Consider the following 19,933-nt stretch of genomic DNA (forward strand, 5'->3'; position numbering starts at 1 on the left):
AATTTCCTAATAAAACGAAAAAAATATTTATTAAAACCTTTCCTATTTCAATCGTTTCCTTTATTATAAAAAATGAATCTTGATACCAAATTACCTCTTTATTAACAAAACAAATAGAAATATTTATATTTAATCTTTGTTCTATCGATTTTCGAGTTTAATAAAACTAAATTTATTTATTTATAATACTCTATTATAGATGTACGTACACTCCATAATATCAAAGTGTGTATTATGATCCGCTACTAGTTAACTAGGAAGAACTTTGCGGAGAGAATTTCTTACCATGATGTGAACACAAGAAAAAGGAAAGAACAAGGGTAGGGTACACAGATGCATCGCCATTATAATGGAGTTAAATGGAGTAAAGTTTTGATTTGCGTACAATTTAAGAATTTTCGTCCATAGTTAGATCGTATTTTTTATCAAAATTTTTTATATGTAAAAAATTAGTTTGCGTATTTTTGACCTAAATTTGGTTAATATTACATATACGGTACTTATATATATCATACTTATTTAGTTAACCGCATTGTAATATTTAATATTATTATTGAAAAAAATGGTAAATTTTATAGCGAATGTACTGTAGATTAAATATATTAAATTATTAATGAATATCGTTGATCCTATGGACCGTTATTTTTGCCGTAAATATGCGAATGTGGATCAAATATATTAAGATATGTGTTCCTGATCCAAAGGGTGTTCCTGATCCCCAAGGATGGAGAACCAGGTAACACAAATGATATGTACAGTAAATGTTGAAATTATATATTCAAGATGAAATAATCAAATGTTCCTCTTTTTAGGAAAATGTAAAAAATTGAAAAAGAGACAAGAAGGTTGATTAGAATTCCAAAAATCAGCCCATACGAAATTGTGGGAAAAATCACAATATCATTGGCGAATGTAGATTTAGTCCGCTCCAAAATAATTTTTAGTTTAAGTTCTCCCCCTCCCCCCCTTTATTTTTAAAAATTCCAAAGGTAATATGTTCACATATGCTGATATGCCCCTTCTCTTTTCTAAAAATTGAGTGGTACCGAATGTTTCCGATTTTACCGAATATTTCCGAATTTTTAATATGTTAAATTATTCCCTCCTCCTCCTCAAATTTAAGGGCGTTAAACTAATATTTAGTTCGGAATGACCTTAAATATATTGAAAATCGTCGATCTTATGGACCCGTACCAAAATATATTAAGATATGCACAATATCATTGGCGAATATTAAATATGTGGGAAAAAATTAGTATGTCAGTAAATTTATAATAATTCATTTTCTTATAAATATCACCGAATTTTGACCTAATAAAAAATATCAAATCCATATTCATCATAAAAATGGTCTCTATTTCTCCACTCAAAATTTTCATTTACTTTTTTTGCTTAACATGTTTAATTGTGGAAGTCTATCCTCAGATTAGATGTTTGAGCATAAAAGATCCATGCGAGTCTTGCCTCTGTTCATGCGAACTTCATGAAACTAAAGAACAATGTCAAAAAGGATGTGCATCTCAATGTGACAATTAATTACCACATATTACATCAAATATCACTTAACAAGAATCTTTACGAATCAATATTTCCCAATTAAAATTGGTGAATAATTTATTTTATATTTAAATTCCGTCCTTTTTACATTAACAATTCTTAATAAATATGTATACTATATACTGTATTTAATTATTTATCTGTTATGTATTTATTTATCAAATTAATTTTGACATTTTAAAATAATTATTCAATTTTGAATCATTAAGTTGATTGCATCAAAGTATTATTTTTTTCTGGGCCAAAACAAATACAATGTTCTTATCAGAAATGTTATTTATTGTATTAATGTTATAAATTACAAGAATAGAAAATCATTATTCAGTATAGTAATAAAAAAAACTTAATAAATCACACGTTTATTTATTGTCCATATAAAAATTTTTCAGAAAAATAATCACGTGTCTGAGTTTCTTCAGAATGAAAATTTAGAAATCAGCTTTTAAAAAATTGCAAAAATTTTTGTTGATCAATTTTTTTTGCGATTTTTAAAAGCTGATTTCTTAATAAAACTAGTAATTCAATTATTTCAATTCTTGAAATCTAAGCTATTTATGATTCGAAAAAATCAGATTTTGGGATTTATTTTTCTCTATCTGTTCTGGTTAAAAAAGTTGAAAATCCACTTTTTTACATTTCAGATAATTTTAAAAATTTTTTTGCTATAAATTAAACAAAAAAATACTTGTTAATTGCCCTCGGATATTCAAGCTTTAAAAATAAATATAATAATATTATATCAATACTAATTGCTTTATATTGTAAATTTAAAATAAAAGTTATACGATAATTATGGAAGTTATAGAAGCCATGATGTCTGAAATTTTATTTGCGTATTTTTGTACTACATACTCATGTAAAAAAGTCTCCGCGTACAGCTCATACGACCCCTATAAATACTTAGCTAACTAGTTTTTTTTGGCGTCCGGAATTTATGATTCTTAGTATTTTTGATTGATTGATTTATTGTAACAGGTATATTTTTTTATTTAACTAGGCTGCTTATCAAAAAATTCTTCAACTTGCATATACTAAAACACCGTGTCTCTCTTGATAAAATTATATACAATAACATATAATACTCCACAACATATTACTGATAGAAAAATTAATATCAATCAAAATTATAGTATTAATAATAGCCAAGATGATGTAATCAGGATGTATAAAATTGAAACAAAAAATCAAACTTGTATTCTTTCTCACATTTTAGCGATTTTATAATTCCGTATAGAATCTATTAAATAATGTGAAATTTTTTTACGTTATACACCGACAAATAAATAATTTATTGCTAGTGAAAATAACAATGTAAGTATATTGATATATACGATATGTTCTGGTAAATGATCCTTTCTAAATAAAGAAGAAATAAAATATTAATTTTACCGTGTTTTTTAATTTTCTTTTATTTCTTTGTTATCTTTTTAGCTTGTATTTTATTTGTTTATTCGCGTTAAAACTTAACATCACAATATAAAAAACTGCAATATCGAACTAATTTCTCTGGGATTCATCTTCCATTTGAAGAAATATTTTATAGTTTTATAAAAATACCATTGTTATATATTGTACATATTTATAACGAAAAATTAACTAAATCTTTATTATCATTTTTTTACCTTTAAGATGGTAGAGTCACCAACAAAACGCCAAAAGTATCAAGACAAAACCAAACCAAAACTGGAAAAAAATGAGAGAAGAAGAAATAAACGTACTGAAAAATAAATGAATTCGTTAAACCACCACCACGGTCGCCAAATCGTTTCATTCTTTACCGTAAACACTACGTACAAGATAGAATTGAATTAGATCTGATTCAAATAATCCTGCTAATATGAGGGATGTTGCAATAATGGTTGCTCAAGCAAGAAACTTCCGAAGTAAAACAACATTGGGACCAAGTGGCGGAACGTATTGATCTTAAAGGTCATCTTTTGATGTTATCAATGGAAAGGATATGTCAGAAAGGAGTCCTGTATGAGTTGTGGTGTATGAAGTAAATTGATATGTATAGTATGATTTATATGATTTATGAAACCAATATTGTGTATGTATTCATTTTTTTTTTCATTTCTCAATATCTGATATTGCCCAATATTATACTAATGCCTCAAGTATTTTGGCCAGCATTTACTAAGCCAGCCGTCATCTGACTCACATCAGCTGTCAGTTGACACAATAAGGCCGATTACGATTTAATTCTGGCCGGCATTAATAAGAACCAATTTACAGTCAGTATCATCAACCATAATCGTGACATCTAATTTTTTAAGAGCTGTGTATATTGTAAAATATATAGACAGTTTCGTTATAAATGATCACGATAGTTTGCATTTTAACTGGATAAATAATCCTTTTTTAACCTGTCAACTTTCCATCCAAGCTCTATAATGAGCGAGATGTCTGCCCAAGGTGGAATCTGAATGAAATTGTAGTGTAGTTCGTAAATATATTCGAGCTATATATGAAACTAATTAAAGCGCGTTTAAATAATTGTACTTATATAAGACTATATATTCATAATCGAAGCTTATGTTGATCAGCAGTTGATGCTATTGTAGCTTCATTTACTGTTTATATTAAACTGATTAAAAAAGCTTTCGCCTAAATTAGTTATTCAGAAGCAATATCGTTAAGTTGAAAGTAGTGAACCTTTGTATCCGACAGTAATAAACAATGGATAATTTAATCTTGCTATATCAAGACTTTTGACAAATAAATTTCGCAGATTTACCAATAGCACGTTACGATTCCATAATTCGGCTTTTTCATCCAGATTCAATTTTGAATCTTCCATACATATCAAATTAAGAATAAATTGAACTAAAAGCACTTGTCTTTTAATATTCTCAACGAATCAAAGTAATGACCATATTCTCATCAGTATTTAACTATCACTGATCTAATTACGAAATTTTGATTGCAGCCATAATTTTTGCATCATGAGCTGTAGTTGTAGTCGTTAATAGATTCATAATTTAAAATACTAGCCTCTTGAAATCTGAAAGGGCTCAATGAACAAGATGATAATTCAAGGGAATAATAAAATATTTTTTTTTAATATATTACAGTGTAGTTCATATATTGCATCATTACACGTGACTTTTAACGAGGAATCAATGATTTATTATTTTTGAAATAAAAACGTTGCTGAAGCAATCGATACATAAAAATTGCGAACTACGTAACTGCTGTTACCAAAAGTAACTAGAATACATATAAAAAATTTATAACTACTCTTTAGGGAAGAATTCGGATGTGAATAGAATCATGTTGCCGAAATTTCAGGTTTCGTTTTCTGCCAGTCATTCCTGAAACTGAAAAGTCGAAATTCAAGCCGAAATTGTCTGGCTGGCACTATACATTTTGGCCCGCATTATTAACTGTGTAACATGAATTTGTGTAACACAAAAATCCATCACAGGCATGAAATTTCTCTCACCTGTGGCGAAACTTTATCCGATGGCACGTGATTTATAATTATGACCGGCACCACAAATTTGGCCAGAAATACCAAATAATTTCGGCCATGTTCTTAAATTTCGGCCAGAGTTTCGCTTCGGATTTCAAACCTTTCAGATTCGGCCATATTTTCGGAAAATTTATAAGCGAAAATATAATGTTTGTGACTACCTATATCTTATATTACTATTACTTCTTTTCTCAGGGGCTTTTGTTTTTTTTTCTTGGTTTATAGCTTCGTAGCGGGAGTTTGGATAGTAGTTTTAATGTATTTATAATAACTGATATATTTGTAATAATTAAGATGTCACAGAACATACAACGACGGAAATAACGAACTGAAGACAAAATTTGAAAATAATGACATAATAGTAATAATAACGACTTTGCACCGAATTTACGTTAAGTGGATCAAATAATTGCAGAACGAAAAGTATTATGTCATAAAATTTTCGAGACGATATTATAATACAACATAACAGTATCCATCTGTTTGGAATAAAATAAATTATTACGTCCTTTTTTTTATATACAATAAAGTTATACATAGAAAATATATGATATTATACGTGTATTTCATAAATTTTCTATAGTCCACAAACTGCTACACATGAATGATATGCATTAACTTTAAATGAGGGCACTTGTCAGCCTTCAACTTTGGCAAAACTTCTCGAAAGGTTTGAAATTCTGAATTAATTCTGTATAATTACGATATGGTTGATGTTATTGACAATATCTCATCGATAACAGATCCGTCGAGATAGGACTGTATAATTCACATGTTCTCATGATATCTTAGTATGACGAACACGCAAAGGGTTGTTGTATACCAAAATAATCTTTATGTATGTTTAGACTAAAAAAAAATAAAAAATAAGAAGACAATAGTTTAATCAGATGATCAATTGTACTTAAGAAAATTTTTTGATGACTCTTCCACAAATAAAATTATTTGTATTAGAAAGGGAAAACTATAATCCCAAATTTAGATGTATTATGGTCCAAAAAACAATGTAAAATTATTGGTAACTTATATATGCAGTACAATATCAGATATTGTTTAAAATGTACTGCGCGTAGTTAAGATTTAGTTAAGTCATAATAATTTTATTAAAAAAAAAATATTTATGTATATGCATTAGGAATTCTAAGTTAATATTTGTACAAAGAACACTGTCAATTACACAATCACGAGGGATGTTCGTAACAATAATTTGTGATACAGCATTCTCTAGTACTGCATAGAATATCTCCTTTTTAAGCGTACCGGGTAATAATAATATCTTAATTATGGTAGAGTTGGCTTAATTTTAGCCATGTATCGAAAAGTACTTCGGATGTTAACACCAGATTTATGCGGTATTTTATGCGTTAAGTTAAATAAGTCTAATATAATGTTTTATTATACATTATTTGATTGTCTTTGAAAATTTCGCAATTATTCCGTATCTATATATTTTTAAATAGTATCTGATAGTATTTAAATAAGCCTTATTTTGACCTTTAAAATATTCTTTCTTCTTATTTGTAAATTTATTTTTTTAAAAAAAAATTAAAATTATAACACGCATCCTTTCAGTTTGCCCTCCTTTTATTTCGAGATATGGATTTAGAAGGCACATTTGGCAATTGTTCTGATTGTAAAAGACAACGAAGTGCAACAGCATGGTGCAAAGAATGCGGCATTGCATTTTTGAAAGAAAATTTCCGTTACTGGACCAGTGAAAGTTCTACGATAGATGAATTTATCAGACATACTCAGTTAAATGCTAATGAGAGTACGAGTGGATTGATTATGATCAATTTGACTTAGTCAGAAATGTTAATAAACGAGGTGCTTTCAGCTCTATATATTCTGCCACATGGATAGAAGGCCCAAGATGGAAACTGGATGAACAAGCCGATGTATGGACTCGTAGTGGCCCCATCAAGGTTATTCTAAAACGTTTAGATAATTCTCAATATATGAGTCAAGAATTTGTAAATCAAGTAAGTATATTCATATATGCAAGTCAACAATGTTCGGCTTTCAATATTTCTGATTTTTTTTTTCTTAATTTTAAAAAAAGTTATATAGATATCACAAATGTTTGCAAAATGAAGCACTTGCAGATTACTTTGGAATGACCAAAGATCCAACATCATGTTATATGTTTGTTATGAAATATTTTGAAAATGGAAATTTATATTCGTACCTTGAAGAATCTATGGGAATTCTTTGCTGGAAAGATATTATAGATATGTTGTGGTCAATATCTACGAGTCTTAATGCCATTCATAAACTAGGTCTTGTTCATGGACATTTACATGGAGGAAATGTATTAGTTGAAAGCAAAGCGAATTCAATTGATGCTAAAATTGCTGATACTGGATTACATGGACATGTCGATAAACAAATATCATCCAAACAAATTTACGGCGTAATACCTTTTGTTGCTCCAGAGATCTTTGGTGGAAATATACCAACCAAAGAATCTGATGTATACAGCTTTGGTATGATCATGTGGATGTTATCAGCTGGTGCACGCCCTTTTTGTGATAGACCTCACGATTCACAACTTATACAAGAAATATGCTCGGGATTAAGACCAAGTGTTATTAGTAGGACTCCACCTGTTTTCGCTAGATTAATGCTAGAATGTTTAAATTCTGATCCATCAGACAGACCAACAGCATTCCAAATTTATGAATCGTTAAGAAATTTGGTTTCTGATTTATCAAATCAAATTGACGATGCTGAAATTCCATTCGTAAATTTAGAAAAGCTAAGTCTTAAGTCTTCATCATGTCATGAAGGAGCCATATATTTTAGCCGCCTATTTGATTCTATTAATATCAAATATTGAGAAAATATAAAATTGCAATATCATTTTCTTCATAATTTGTACATACTGTACGTTCAAATAATTTGAACAACATTTATTTAGCGCTGATCAATATGATCAAAAATTCAAGCAAATGGTGAACTTAAAATTTTATCTTCAATAATTATTAAATTTAGGAGTATGATGAGTTACTATTTCTTTAAATAAAAAGCGAGAAAATAGATTTTTTCATGTTATTATATTATATAGAAATATAAACAACGCTCGATAAAATATTGGTTTAAATATTGTAGCGAATAAAATTTTAAGATCATGTGATTAATGACGTACGCTTACGTAATCGGACTTCTTAATCCATATTTAGCATAGCATAAAAAATCTGCAAAAATAAAAATTTCCCAATATATCACTCGGCTGTGTGAAAATTGCATTACCTTTTTTTTTTATTTCAGCGTTATTTTCGATTATCATATTACCGATTTATAACCGAACGGAATTGCCGGCATTATACACAAACTCCGAGAATTTTACTTTTTTCAAATATCCTTAAACAGCAGATGACTTATACAGTAGGACATGGAAATCTGTAATAGAATTCTTGATTGTATACTTTTTACGTGTAAATGCTTTTGTTAATTAGGTTAATTATTTTTTTTTTCACAACTATTTTAGCTAAGTATCGAACGAAATATTACAATATTGTATCAGAGGTATAGAAGATCAAAGCTCAGAATAAATTACTTGATATATATAAAATATTAATAGGACATTACCAATTTTAGATACATAAAAGTTCATGTACTACACCTAATATACAAATACGGCACTTAGTCACTTAGTTGATTATTCTCATTGATAATAGATTGTCGGCAATTAGCGAAATTATTATTAACCAATGAATTTACTGCTAAAAAAGGTCAATATTATTATTAAATTTAGTACGCATAATATTACCTATTTTCGGTTTACATATGATAGCACAAACACTAACCTACTAGAATTTTCTAGAGAAAAATTGCATATATAAATTTACTTTTGGTCTTACATATCTTATAAAAATATTTTTAAACAAAAAACGTATTCATTGCTTTTAACTTTCTATATCTCGAGGTATGGCTTTAAAGAGCTCATATGGCAAATGCTCAGATTGCAAACGACAACGAACTGCTATATCATGGTGTAATAATTGCGATATTGCATTTTTAAAAGAAAATTTTCATAATTGGAATAGTGGAAATACTAAAATTGACGAATTTATCAGACATACTCAGTTAAATGCTAATGAAAGTATGGATTATCTTGAGTGGATTGATTTTGATCAATTTGATTTAGTCAGAAATATTGATGAACGAGGTGCTTTTAGCTCAATATATTCCGCTGTATGGATGGAAGGTCCAAGGAAAAATCTGGATGAAGAAGCTGAAGTATGGACTCGTAATGGCCCAACTAAAGTTATATTAAAACGTTTAGATAATTCACAAAATATGTCTCAAGAATTTATAGACCAGGTAAATATGTTTAGTTCGTGGGGAATGTATCCATAGTGATTGTTGCAATTATAATAGTATTATAATATTTCTTCTTTTTATTCTAAAGTTATATAGATATCACAAATGCTTACAAAGTGAAGCACTTGCGGATTGTTTTGGAATAACTAAAGATCCAACATCATGTTACATGTTTGTTATGAGATATTATAAAAATGGAAATTTATATTCTTATCTTGAAGAATTTGTAGGAAATCTTTACTGGAGAGATATTATAGATATGTTGTGGTCAATATCTGTGGGTCTTAATTTTATTCATGAACATGATCTTGTTCATGGACATTTACATGGAGGAAATATATTAGTTGAAAACGAGATGGATTCAATTGATACAAAAATAGCAGATATTGGATTACATGGACATGTTGATAAATCAATGTCATCAATAATGCCATCTCAGCAAATTTACGGCATAATACCCTTTGTTGCACCAGAGATCTTTGACGGAAATGTGATAACCAAAGCCTCTGATATTTATAGCTTTGGGATGATTATGTGGATGTTGTCAACTGGCGTACGTCCTTATTGTGATAGACCTCATGATAAACAACTTATTCAAGAAATCTGTTCAGGTTTAAGACCAAGCAATATCGATGGAACTCCGCCTGTTTACGCTAGTTTGATGTTGCAATGTCTAGACGCTAATCCGTTAAAAAGACCAACAGTATCTCAAATTTGTGAGTATTTAGGAAATTGGACGTCTAATTTATCTAATCAATTTGAAGAAGAATACGTAAATTTAGAAAAGTTGAACCTTTGGAGTTTACCGTGTCACGAAAAAGCCATTTATTTTAGTCGTTTATTGGATTTTTAATTATTTTTTATGAAAAAATATAATTTTACAATATTGTTTTTATTTTCATGAATTTTATACAATACGTTCAAACAATTTAAAATTATTTCTGATTTCCTTAAACCGGATTGTCAAAACTGGTAAGATCGAATATCAGATTTAATTCAATCAACCTAATATTTTATTATTTAAATCACTATTTTATTATATGCAGACTTAAATATAAGCTAGGGGTGTGGGTCCAACTGGTTGGTTACACAATATAATTTCGTATTACCAAACTGTCCCACTACCGTCACCCCTGAATTTTATTATTTTAATATATCCAAGACAACATTCCAAGCCTAAAACTTTTGACACACAACGTTTCTAAAAGCCGATGTTCGAGAGTAGATTAGTGTTGGTAAGAGTCATATATTGGCAAATTTTCATGGCTATTAGAGCGTTATTGGGTTTCTCAGGTCAAAGTTTTAATATAGCTTATTAGAAAAACTATTATTTCGAAATATGTATTAAAAAAATTTTTTTAAAAAACAATGAAAAATATTTTTTTAACAATAAATATCACTTTTATATTAAAATTTTATTAAATACATTCTCTTTTATTAGTGAAAACTGCATACAACTATTTATTGTAGACATTTACTATAGACTATATTTTTTTCAGTTTTTTTTTTAAAAAAAAAAGGTTTAAAAGTTATTATAAATTAAAAGTCTATATAAATAACGTTCTTGTAAAAAATAAACTTGGTTTACTTGTTTTAGACTTCTAAATATTGATTTATTCATCATAAATACTAAAATAAAACCACCGATGTTATTTTTTTCTTCTCGGAGAAGGTCCAAACATTATTTAAAGTACTTGGACGCGACAAAACAGATGTAAAGATGATCATGTTTCAAGGATGACATAATTGGGTGGCTGGTTTTTTTAATTGCAGGGGTATTTTGTTCACCGATCATCGTAATTTACTAATAACGTATATAAATTTATATGGAGGACAGTTTTTGATTTATTAGACTTATTGTATATTATATTGTGTAACCAACCAGTTGGACCCCCACACCCCTAGATATAAGTATATTAATCGGAATCACGTGCACTTTTTCTTTTTAAGCTTCATTCCCTTTTTTTGAATATTTTTGAATAAATTTGATTACCTTATACTAACTTTAAGTGAAAAAGTTTATCCACGTTTATTCATATTTGCGGCTGATCTGCCGATCATGCGACATAATATAGCATGAAATGTTCGAGTATAATTTTTTATAGGGACACGGAAGCCTTAGAACTTGGAACCATTGTATCAAGTAGTCCTTTTGTTAATGTTTTGAATGTAGATGAATTTATTACTAAATCAGTTAGGGTATACTAAGTAATCAGGTATTTCGATCCTAATCTAATTGAATCTTTAATAATATTGTTACTACTTAGTTGAATGAGTCTTTTTAATCATTCAATAAATTAACGTTGATATTTTTTGATAATCTTTGGTCTTGGCGTTTTTTTCTACAAGATAAAATCATAAAGGACTACTTGAAAAATGAACGAACGCACGGCTGTATTAATATTAAATTAATCAAATTCTAATTCCGGAAGAATCGAATGATTAATTCTGACGACAATCATTTTAATACGAAAATGTTATGTTAACAACGTATATTCAGCAAAAAATAATGCATGATTATTATGTATAAATTTATAACATGTTCTATAGTAGAATTTTCAAAAAGTTCACTCATATTAGTAAGTTCACTATAACGAACTATAAAGAGAACTAAATTTACTATAATAAGCTTCACTATAATGAGCTTTGATTGAATATTGTAAAAATAGATTATGGACTACGGACTATTCCGTAAAGTTACAGTATACTAAAAACCGTTATACTGTGGTCCAATCAAATGAATCATGTAATTGAGGTTATCAATCATTTGTCATATGATTTGTCCTTTTATTAGTAAGTTTAATCATTGAATTTGACATATTGCATTATATGATATTCGAGATTAAAACTGTGCCATTAGCTGAAAATTTGACATTAAATGTTATCATATTTTTGTACAATTCTAAAATTATTAGACAATCATTAATAACTTTATTAATTATTACAACTTTATTATTCGTTTCAATTTTTCGCATATTTTACAATGATGACTTAATGAAAATATGCCAATCGATAGTCCTGACTGAACTATCTGAAAAATATTCTAAGCATGTTAATAAATTATATCCTATTTATTATACTCGGGCAGACTGGCTACACATTTACTATTAGCTCCACGTATCTCTTCGGGGCCAGAATTACGTAATGCCGCCTGGCACTACCTAAAAAAGGAAGGCATCACGTCATTTTGGTTAAACTCTAATGCCACAGAAATACTAGTCATTCTAGTCTAATAAACATAAAAAATCAATTTACCTTAACCTATTTTTTTTAAACATAAAAATAAAAAAATATATTAATATTAAGTAGTAAAAATAGTAAGTAATGTAATAAGTAATAATTATATCGTAGTTGTAAATGATCAGAATTTACTATGTTATAGATATAAATAGACAAAATATTAACAAAAATTTTCTTTGTATTACTCTATAACACCACATTGAAGCTATATTACAAATAAGGATCTCTGACATTTTAACTGCCTTTATCCTCGCTAAGATATTTCATGGTGATGACATAGTTTAGCTATGTTATCTGGTACGTTACTGCAATTGTACCTACAATTATTTGTGTAACCTTAAAATTTTGGGATCTGAATGATGGGATTGTTTTATCTTTAAATAATATTTGGTTGGATTTGGTTATAAAAATGATATGACAATAAATAAATAAATACAATTGATATGAGACGCTGGGGTGTGCTGTCAGCATAGTTTAATAAAACTATATCTAGTTAAATAGTAAAATTTACATTTTTTTCTCGTTGATATTGGGCTATTAAATGAATTTTCTAAACAGTTTCCCTCAAGCAATTACATCTTTCATGTAACAGAATGCTTTTTCCAATAAAAAAGTATTCAAGTTGACAATAATGATGTTATGTTATTCTTTAAGTTATTGTGAAGAAAATTCCCGAATTTGGTATCATATTAATTGATGCTCAAAAAAATATTAAAAATCAATTTTTCTACGAGACTATGATATTGATTTAATTACTAGTTGGCAGCACGCCCCAATGAGACGCCTTGTATTCTTTTATCTTGCATAATAGAGAGTTAAGCCTAAGGTATGAAATTCTAAACAAATACCGTCGTTCTATATTCGCTCTAAAAAAAAGAGCTGCTCACGTTATTATGAAGCTTTAATAAAGTGGAAGATCCACAATCGTTAATCGTTTCCTCAGAAGGTAATACGGTTAAACTCCGATATAACGATATTTCGAGTTCAATATGAAAAATATCGTTATATCAAAATTATACCGATATATATTTATATGTTCTCTCATAACAATACATCTTATCGTTGGTAACACCAAAGATTATAATTTCATTTAATGCTGAATTTTTGATGAATGTAATCATAATTACATAAATTGAGCAAAGCATCAGAAATGAAATAAAATAAATGATCGTCACGCATTTATATATCATGATATCAATCCTTTTCATTTCTTTTTTAGGCCGGATTTTCATGTGACTCCATTGGTACTATCCAAAAAGGATTGCTCGGGTCCTAATAAATGTTCCAAGTAGAAATCGTAAGCATTGGCGTCTTTTACTAAATATATATCTGATATTTTTGACTGGTCATTATTCCTTTTCCTTTTTTGTAATCCTTGAATATGAGCCTCTAATTTTCGAATAGCATAAAAAAATGATTATTGATGAAGTTATTTAAATTTCCAATACACATTAATTATCAGATTTTGTTCCAAAATATTTTCTAAAGCTAAAATGAAAAAAGTTAAGTCATATAACGAAGCTTTATAATTTTACGTTCTAAAAAACGAAACGAGAAAGATATCATTAAATGAATGGAAGGTAAGAGAATTTACAACAAAATTACAAAACTTAAATTTCCAGCAGACACTTCAAACAAATTTTGGGTACTCTTGGGTAAATTAGAGATGGGCCATAATATACTGTATAAAAAAATAATAAAAGCAAAATCGATGGAAGTTATTTTTTTTTATAAAATGTTGAGCAAGGCAGATTACCTAAAATAAGTTCATTATCCGTTCGATCTCCTTTCTCAGTAATGCTTTAATACGAAATAATATATATTGTAGTGTTGTTCATGTATAAATAAATTAATAATATTGTACTATTAAATTCTAAAGTCTTACATTCCCTATAAAAAATGTTTACAATTTAATACAAGATGCAGAGATTGAGAATTTTAGACCACATAAAAAACGTACAATATCATGATAATTGTCCAATAAATGTCAAGTAAATGTCCAGAACGGGTCAATTTTCTGAGAAAAAAACCGAACAGTGTTTGGCAACTTTTTTTATAGGGATTACGCTATATATGCAAGTTTGAAATATCAGTTGTCAACGCTTTTTAAGCCTCCTTTATAATTAAACATTTTTTCTAATTTTAACTATCTATAAAATCTCGAAGACTATAGCTAATTCAATTCCGCTTTTCTGTAGTCCAGTGCGTAGTTAACATTTAGGAGAGAGAAACTAAAAACTACTATATGTATATATCTCTAAATTTACAAGCTACTTAAGTTTGTTTCAAAAAATAATTGGCAATATTAAATTCTCGAAAACTAAAGAGTATCGAAAAAAAAAGCCGGATTCCTGACAGATTTTTATATTTTTATGCCTAGTACTGGTATTTTCAGTTATATATTAATGCTCATAACTGACAAGGCATTGGATCGTACCCCCTTTAAACTAAATACTATAAAATATTACTTAAGAAATTTGTGCAAGTATTTAAGTATTTTGTGTTGTGTAAGGCTTACCTGTCGATCCAAGTTGGTAAAATTTTAAAATTGATCGTTCATTTAGATTCAGAAGACTCAATATTAATGGAATCTAATGGACGACTAATATAGATGGCTTTTTCATGATATGATATTTTATTAAGTTCTAATTTTCCTATATTCTTGAATTTAATTTCTTCAGCAGTGTCAAATTGATTTGATAAATCAGATGGATGAGGATCATCATTAACTGCTGAAACCCAATTTCCTAAACACTCACAAATTTGAGATGCTGTTGGTCTTTTTAACGGATTAGCGTCTAGGCATTGCAACATCAAACTATAGTAAACAGGCGGAGTCCCATCGATATCGCTTGGTCTTAAACCTGAACAGATTTCTTGAATAAGTTGTTTATCATGAGGTCTATCATAATAAGGACGTATGCCGGCTGATAACATCCACATAATCATACCAAAGCTATAGATATCAGATTCTTTGGTTGGCAAATTTTTTTTAAAAATTTCCGGAGCAACGAAAGGTACTACGCCATAAATTTGTTGAGATGCCATCGATTTATCAGCAGGTCCGTGTAATCCAGTATCCGTTATTTTCGCATCAATTGAATTCATCTCGTTTTCAACTAATATATTTCCTCCATGTAAATGTCCATGAACTAGATTATATTCATGAATAAATTCGAGACCCGTTGATATCGACCATAATATATCTATAATATCTCTCCAGCAAAGAATTCCCATAGATTCTTCGAGATACGAGTACAAGTCCCCATTCTCGTAATATCGCATAACAAACATATAACATGATGTTGGATCTTTGGTTATGCCAAAGAAATCTGTAAGTGCTCCATTTTGTAAGCATTTGTGATATCTATGTAACTTTTTTTAATATTTAAATAAATAAATTGAATTAATATAAAATTATAAATAAATTAGCTTTGATTCATTTCCAGATTATTTTTTGAGATTCAGCACATGGTTTGGTTATGTATTTTGTCAATACATTTATCGAACTCGGATTTATTAACATTCGAAAATTATAGTATAGTTTGCAAAATTAGTAAAAAGAGTTTGTCATTGTGCATAAGAATTTTTGATTTGATTCATGATTTCTCAGCACAAATATTGTGTATATTTCTTTCGAAATAAGTAACGCGAAAAATTTAATGTCAAATTTAAACGTATTTTTTGTGAGAAACAATAAAAGGAATTTTTTACTTTATTTTACAGAAGCCAAATAATTACCATTAAAATATTATATCGTAATAGTGAGTATCTCGAATCCGAAAAAATGTTACCGACATCCTAAATACTTAGATTTTTATAACAAACCGTTCCGAGACGGATAATCGGATCGGATAAACGGATGGCGGATAATGACCGGATCGGATAACGGATGACGGAAATCGGATTGGAACACTGCCGTAACATTTCGTATAAAATTCCCATAATTTTTACATTTTTTTTATCTTAATAAGTAGCCATGGCCAAATCTCAATCGGCGGTTTAGACTTCATTAATAACACTTAATTCTGGCCGAGATAAAGATAATAATTCTGGATGGAAATAAGTAAACAAATAAACAGGTAAAACTTACTTGATCTACAAATTCTTCACTTATATTTTGAGAATTGTTTAAACGCTTTAGAATAACTTTAATGGGGCCACTACGAGTCCATAAATCGGCTTGTTCATCCAGCTTCCATATAGGGCCTTTCAGCCACACGGCAGAATATATCGAGCTGAATGCGCCTCCTTTATTGATATTTTTAACCAAGTCAAATTGATCATAATCAATCCACTCGAGATAATCTGTACTTTTACTAGCATTCAGCTGAGTATGTCTGATAAACTCATCTATTATAGTATTTCCACTAGTCCAATTACGAAAATTTTCTTTAAAGAAGGCAATATCACAATTTTTACACCAAGATATGGAAATTCGTTGTCTTTCACAATCTAAACAACTACCGTATGACATAATGGTTTTTTTAACAAACGTTCGCGTTTTTTCAAATTGTCAAATTGTCTAGTTTTATAAATTTTCGAGTACCCGCGTCATAAACGTCATCGTACTACAGCTTGTCCAAAACAGGACTGGCTGTGTTGTGACGGGGAAGGTATCACATAGCCATGAATATGTAGATCATTTATTTCTTGGTACCTTTGGATCCTGAGCTAGGACCCAGAAATATATATACAGGGGTAGGGTACACCGTAGTGACCGTACACGGATCAATCGGATCATAGTGTAATTAGTTTTGATTTTGCGTACAATTGCGTATTTTTGGGCTAATCTAATATATTTACTGTACGTTAACCGCATTGTAATATTGTAATATTTAGTATTAATTGAAAGAAATTTCTAAGGGTTAAATTAAAAAGTGAAATTTTAGAAAAATATTATTGAAAAAAAATGGTAAATTAGAATAAATTCCATTTTTTCACATTAGTAAAATTTGGGTTTATAAATAATATAGAAGTCATGATAAAATAATTTATAATTTAATGCTTGAAATTTTATTTGCGTATTTTTGCAGGATTTTCAATATCAGGTGTCAGTTATGCGTACTACTCATATATAGTAAAAAAATTTTTCTCCGCTTGACCCTTATGTATATATATTCTGGGTCCTATCCATGAATAGGTCTTATTCACGGAAATTTACACGGAGGAATTGGTTAAAAAAATAAAATCGATTGGCACCAAAATCGCTGATACGACCCTGTAAAAAAAGTTACTCCGTTTTTTATATTCTGTCTTTTTTCTGTAAAAGGCTCATATCTCCGGAATTAATAACCTTATATTAGGGAATTTATCAAATTATTTACATTTTCCGTGAATGGATCCGTGAAAGACTCATTTTATGGAGTTTTACAGAAATAACGGATAAAATTTTTTATAGGGCGAACCTGCTGTTAATGAATGTATCATTTTAATGGAATTTATAGCCTTAAATCATGGAAATTTTCATCTCATATCCGTGAATGTATCATTTTCACGGAATTTTTACGGAAGACACGGAGAAATAATGGAAATATTCGGATAAAAATTTTTTATAGGGACTAGAGTTAATAGGAATCACCTGGTTTCGATATATTTGAATGATACAATATTGTTTTGAATTCTGATTCATCGGATAACCAGCAGCAGTATCATTGTAAATTTACACTAAATATCGCACCTCTTCTAACAAAAAATAAATTTATCAGTTTTTAAAAATCATCTAACTAAAAATACTAAAAATCCAATAATTTTATCCTAATAATTTATTTATTTGCACTGATTCATATGATTCATATGACCAGAAATTCTAAGATTTATCGATTTATCCTAGATTTGATTTAAATAATAAACTTAAGTATTACAACCTAAAAATATAAATTTGATAAAACCAAATATATACCGATTTTTTTTTTAAAGAAAATTTCTAAGACATACTCCGCTATAAAATATTGGTTTAAATTTTTAATTCATGATAATTCTATAGCAAATTGAAAATTTTAAGATAATGCTTATGCATATTCGGACTTCTTAAAGTTAAAAAAGGGCTAGGTTTAGTTGATCTTTAAGGATATGGATTAATTATTCTCGTATATCGGGTGATCGGGTTTGAGTCATTTAGAATTAATTCAGGCCAAATTTATGATGCCGGCCAGGATTACAAATTTATATTATCACGTGATGATTTATCCATAGATAATTTTGGCCAGAATTATGATGTAATTTTAATTGACTCATTTAATGCTGAAATGACCCAATTGGGTCACTGGCCATCACTGATAGTCTTATCAAAGAAAAAATAGTTAATTGACATGAGAAAATGCTCATAAAATAAGCGGGAACGTATAATAGACGAAATTTTTTGATTGGTGCTTAAGTATGCAGAAATATTGTGAACCAAATAACCCAAGTCGGCGTGATTTTAATAAATTTTTTGATTTGTATGCATAGCAATCATCTAACACGAACTTAAGAAAAAAAATATGTTTGGAAATTGTTTATATGGCGAATACTACTCGAGATTCCGATAATTTGGTTTTTGCACGTATTAAAATGTGATATGGCTATTAACGGTTTGACAAACATCAATACGCCTAATGAAATTTGGGTAAATTTAAACGGACGTTGCATTAAAAAATTTGGTAATAATAACTGTATAAAAAGCAATGCCACTATTGAATATAAAATTTAATTCTTTAAATATTGAAAAATTTAGTTTTTTCCTTTGCTTGCTAATGAAAAAGAGAGAGATTTGTGTCAAACCATAAGATATCACTGTTCCTATCCGTTAGCGATTTAACAATTAAAATAATTATTACGATACCGATAATATAGCCTGAAAATTATATAAATTTCGCATATGCATAACTTACGCATATGTACAGCTTAATCTACTTTATCTGTTAGATTTAGATAAAACTCGGGTTAGTTCGGGTGATTTAGCTTTTATTAATGATATCACTTTTATCACTCTTAAAACGATGTGTTATAATTTTTATATTGTATTTCGTTTCACCACAAGTTTCATTAAACATGAATAAAAGGGAGGCTTCAGGCCTTTAAATTTCAATTTTTTTAAAAAAATTCGAAAGTAATTTTCATTCATAAAAAAACCGATCATTTCATTTTTTGAAATCAGTCTCTTTCTTCAGACCTTTTGGTCTTAAGAGACTTTTCAAGATCAAGTATTCCCTGTAAAGAAACAAGGTCCTTCAGCTTAATTTGTTCTGCAGTAAGGATGGAGGTCCAATATTTTTCCTCTAGATAATTACCATGCATGAACGAGACTATGTTCATGAATAAAATTATTACCAGCTGAGATAGTTTATAACGTAA

The 19,933-nt window shown here is 28.7% G+C and overlaps 4 protein-coding genes across 4 annotated transcripts; 2 read left to right on the forward strand and 2 right to left on the reverse strand.

Annotated features, from left to right (window-relative positions):
* Positions 1 to 6,628: 6,628 nt before the first annotated feature.
* OCT59_028124 (uncharacterized protein) lies at positions 6,629 to 7,871 on the forward strand (the record flags this gene model as incomplete). The annotated part of the gene is made up of 3 exons (XM_025331419.2): positions 6,629 to 6,803; positions 6,896 to 7,014; positions 7,095 to 7,871. The coding sequence occupies 3 exons, from the start codon at positions 6,629 to 6,631 to the stop codon at positions 7,869 to 7,871; spliced, it is 1,071 nt and encodes a 356-aa protein (XP_025187910.1).
* Positions 7,872 to 8,962: 1,091 nt separating this feature from the next.
* On the forward strand, positions 8,963 to 9,646 carry OCT59_028125 (uncharacterized protein; the record flags this gene model as incomplete). The annotated part of the gene is made up of 3 exons (XM_066147088.1): positions 8,963 to 9,358; positions 9,447 to 9,529; positions 9,589 to 9,646. The coding sequence occupies 3 exons, from the start codon at positions 8,963 to 8,965 to the stop codon at positions 9,644 to 9,646; spliced, it is 537 nt and encodes a 178-aa protein (XP_065993837.1).
* Positions 9,647 to 15,154: 5,508 nt separating this feature from the next.
* Positions 15,155 to 15,412, reverse strand: OCT59_028126 (uncharacterized protein; the record flags this gene model as incomplete). Its single annotated transcript, XM_066147089.1, has 1 exon — positions 15,155 to 15,412. The coding sequence occupies one exon, from the start codon at positions 15,410 to 15,412 to the stop codon at positions 15,155 to 15,157; it is 258 nt and encodes an 85-aa protein (XP_065993838.1).
* A 1,136-nt stretch (positions 15,413 to 16,548) lies between these two features.
* Positions 16,549 to 17,075, reverse strand: OCT59_028127 (uncharacterized protein; the record flags this gene model as incomplete). Its single annotated transcript, XM_066147090.1, has 2 exons — positions 16,549 to 16,605; positions 16,692 to 17,075. The coding sequence occupies 2 exons, from the start codon at positions 17,073 to 17,075 to the stop codon at positions 16,549 to 16,551; spliced, it is 441 nt and encodes a 146-aa protein (XP_065993839.1).
* Between the last annotated feature and the right edge of the window lie 2,858 nt (positions 17,076 to 19,933).

Source organism: Rhizophagus irregularis, chromosome 8, assembly GCF_026210795.1.
Source record: "Rhizophagus irregularis chromosome 8, complete sequence".
In the NCBI taxonomy this organism is placed as follows: Eukaryota; Fungi; Glomeromycota; class Glomeromycetes; order Glomerales; family Glomeraceae; genus Rhizophagus; species Rhizophagus irregularis.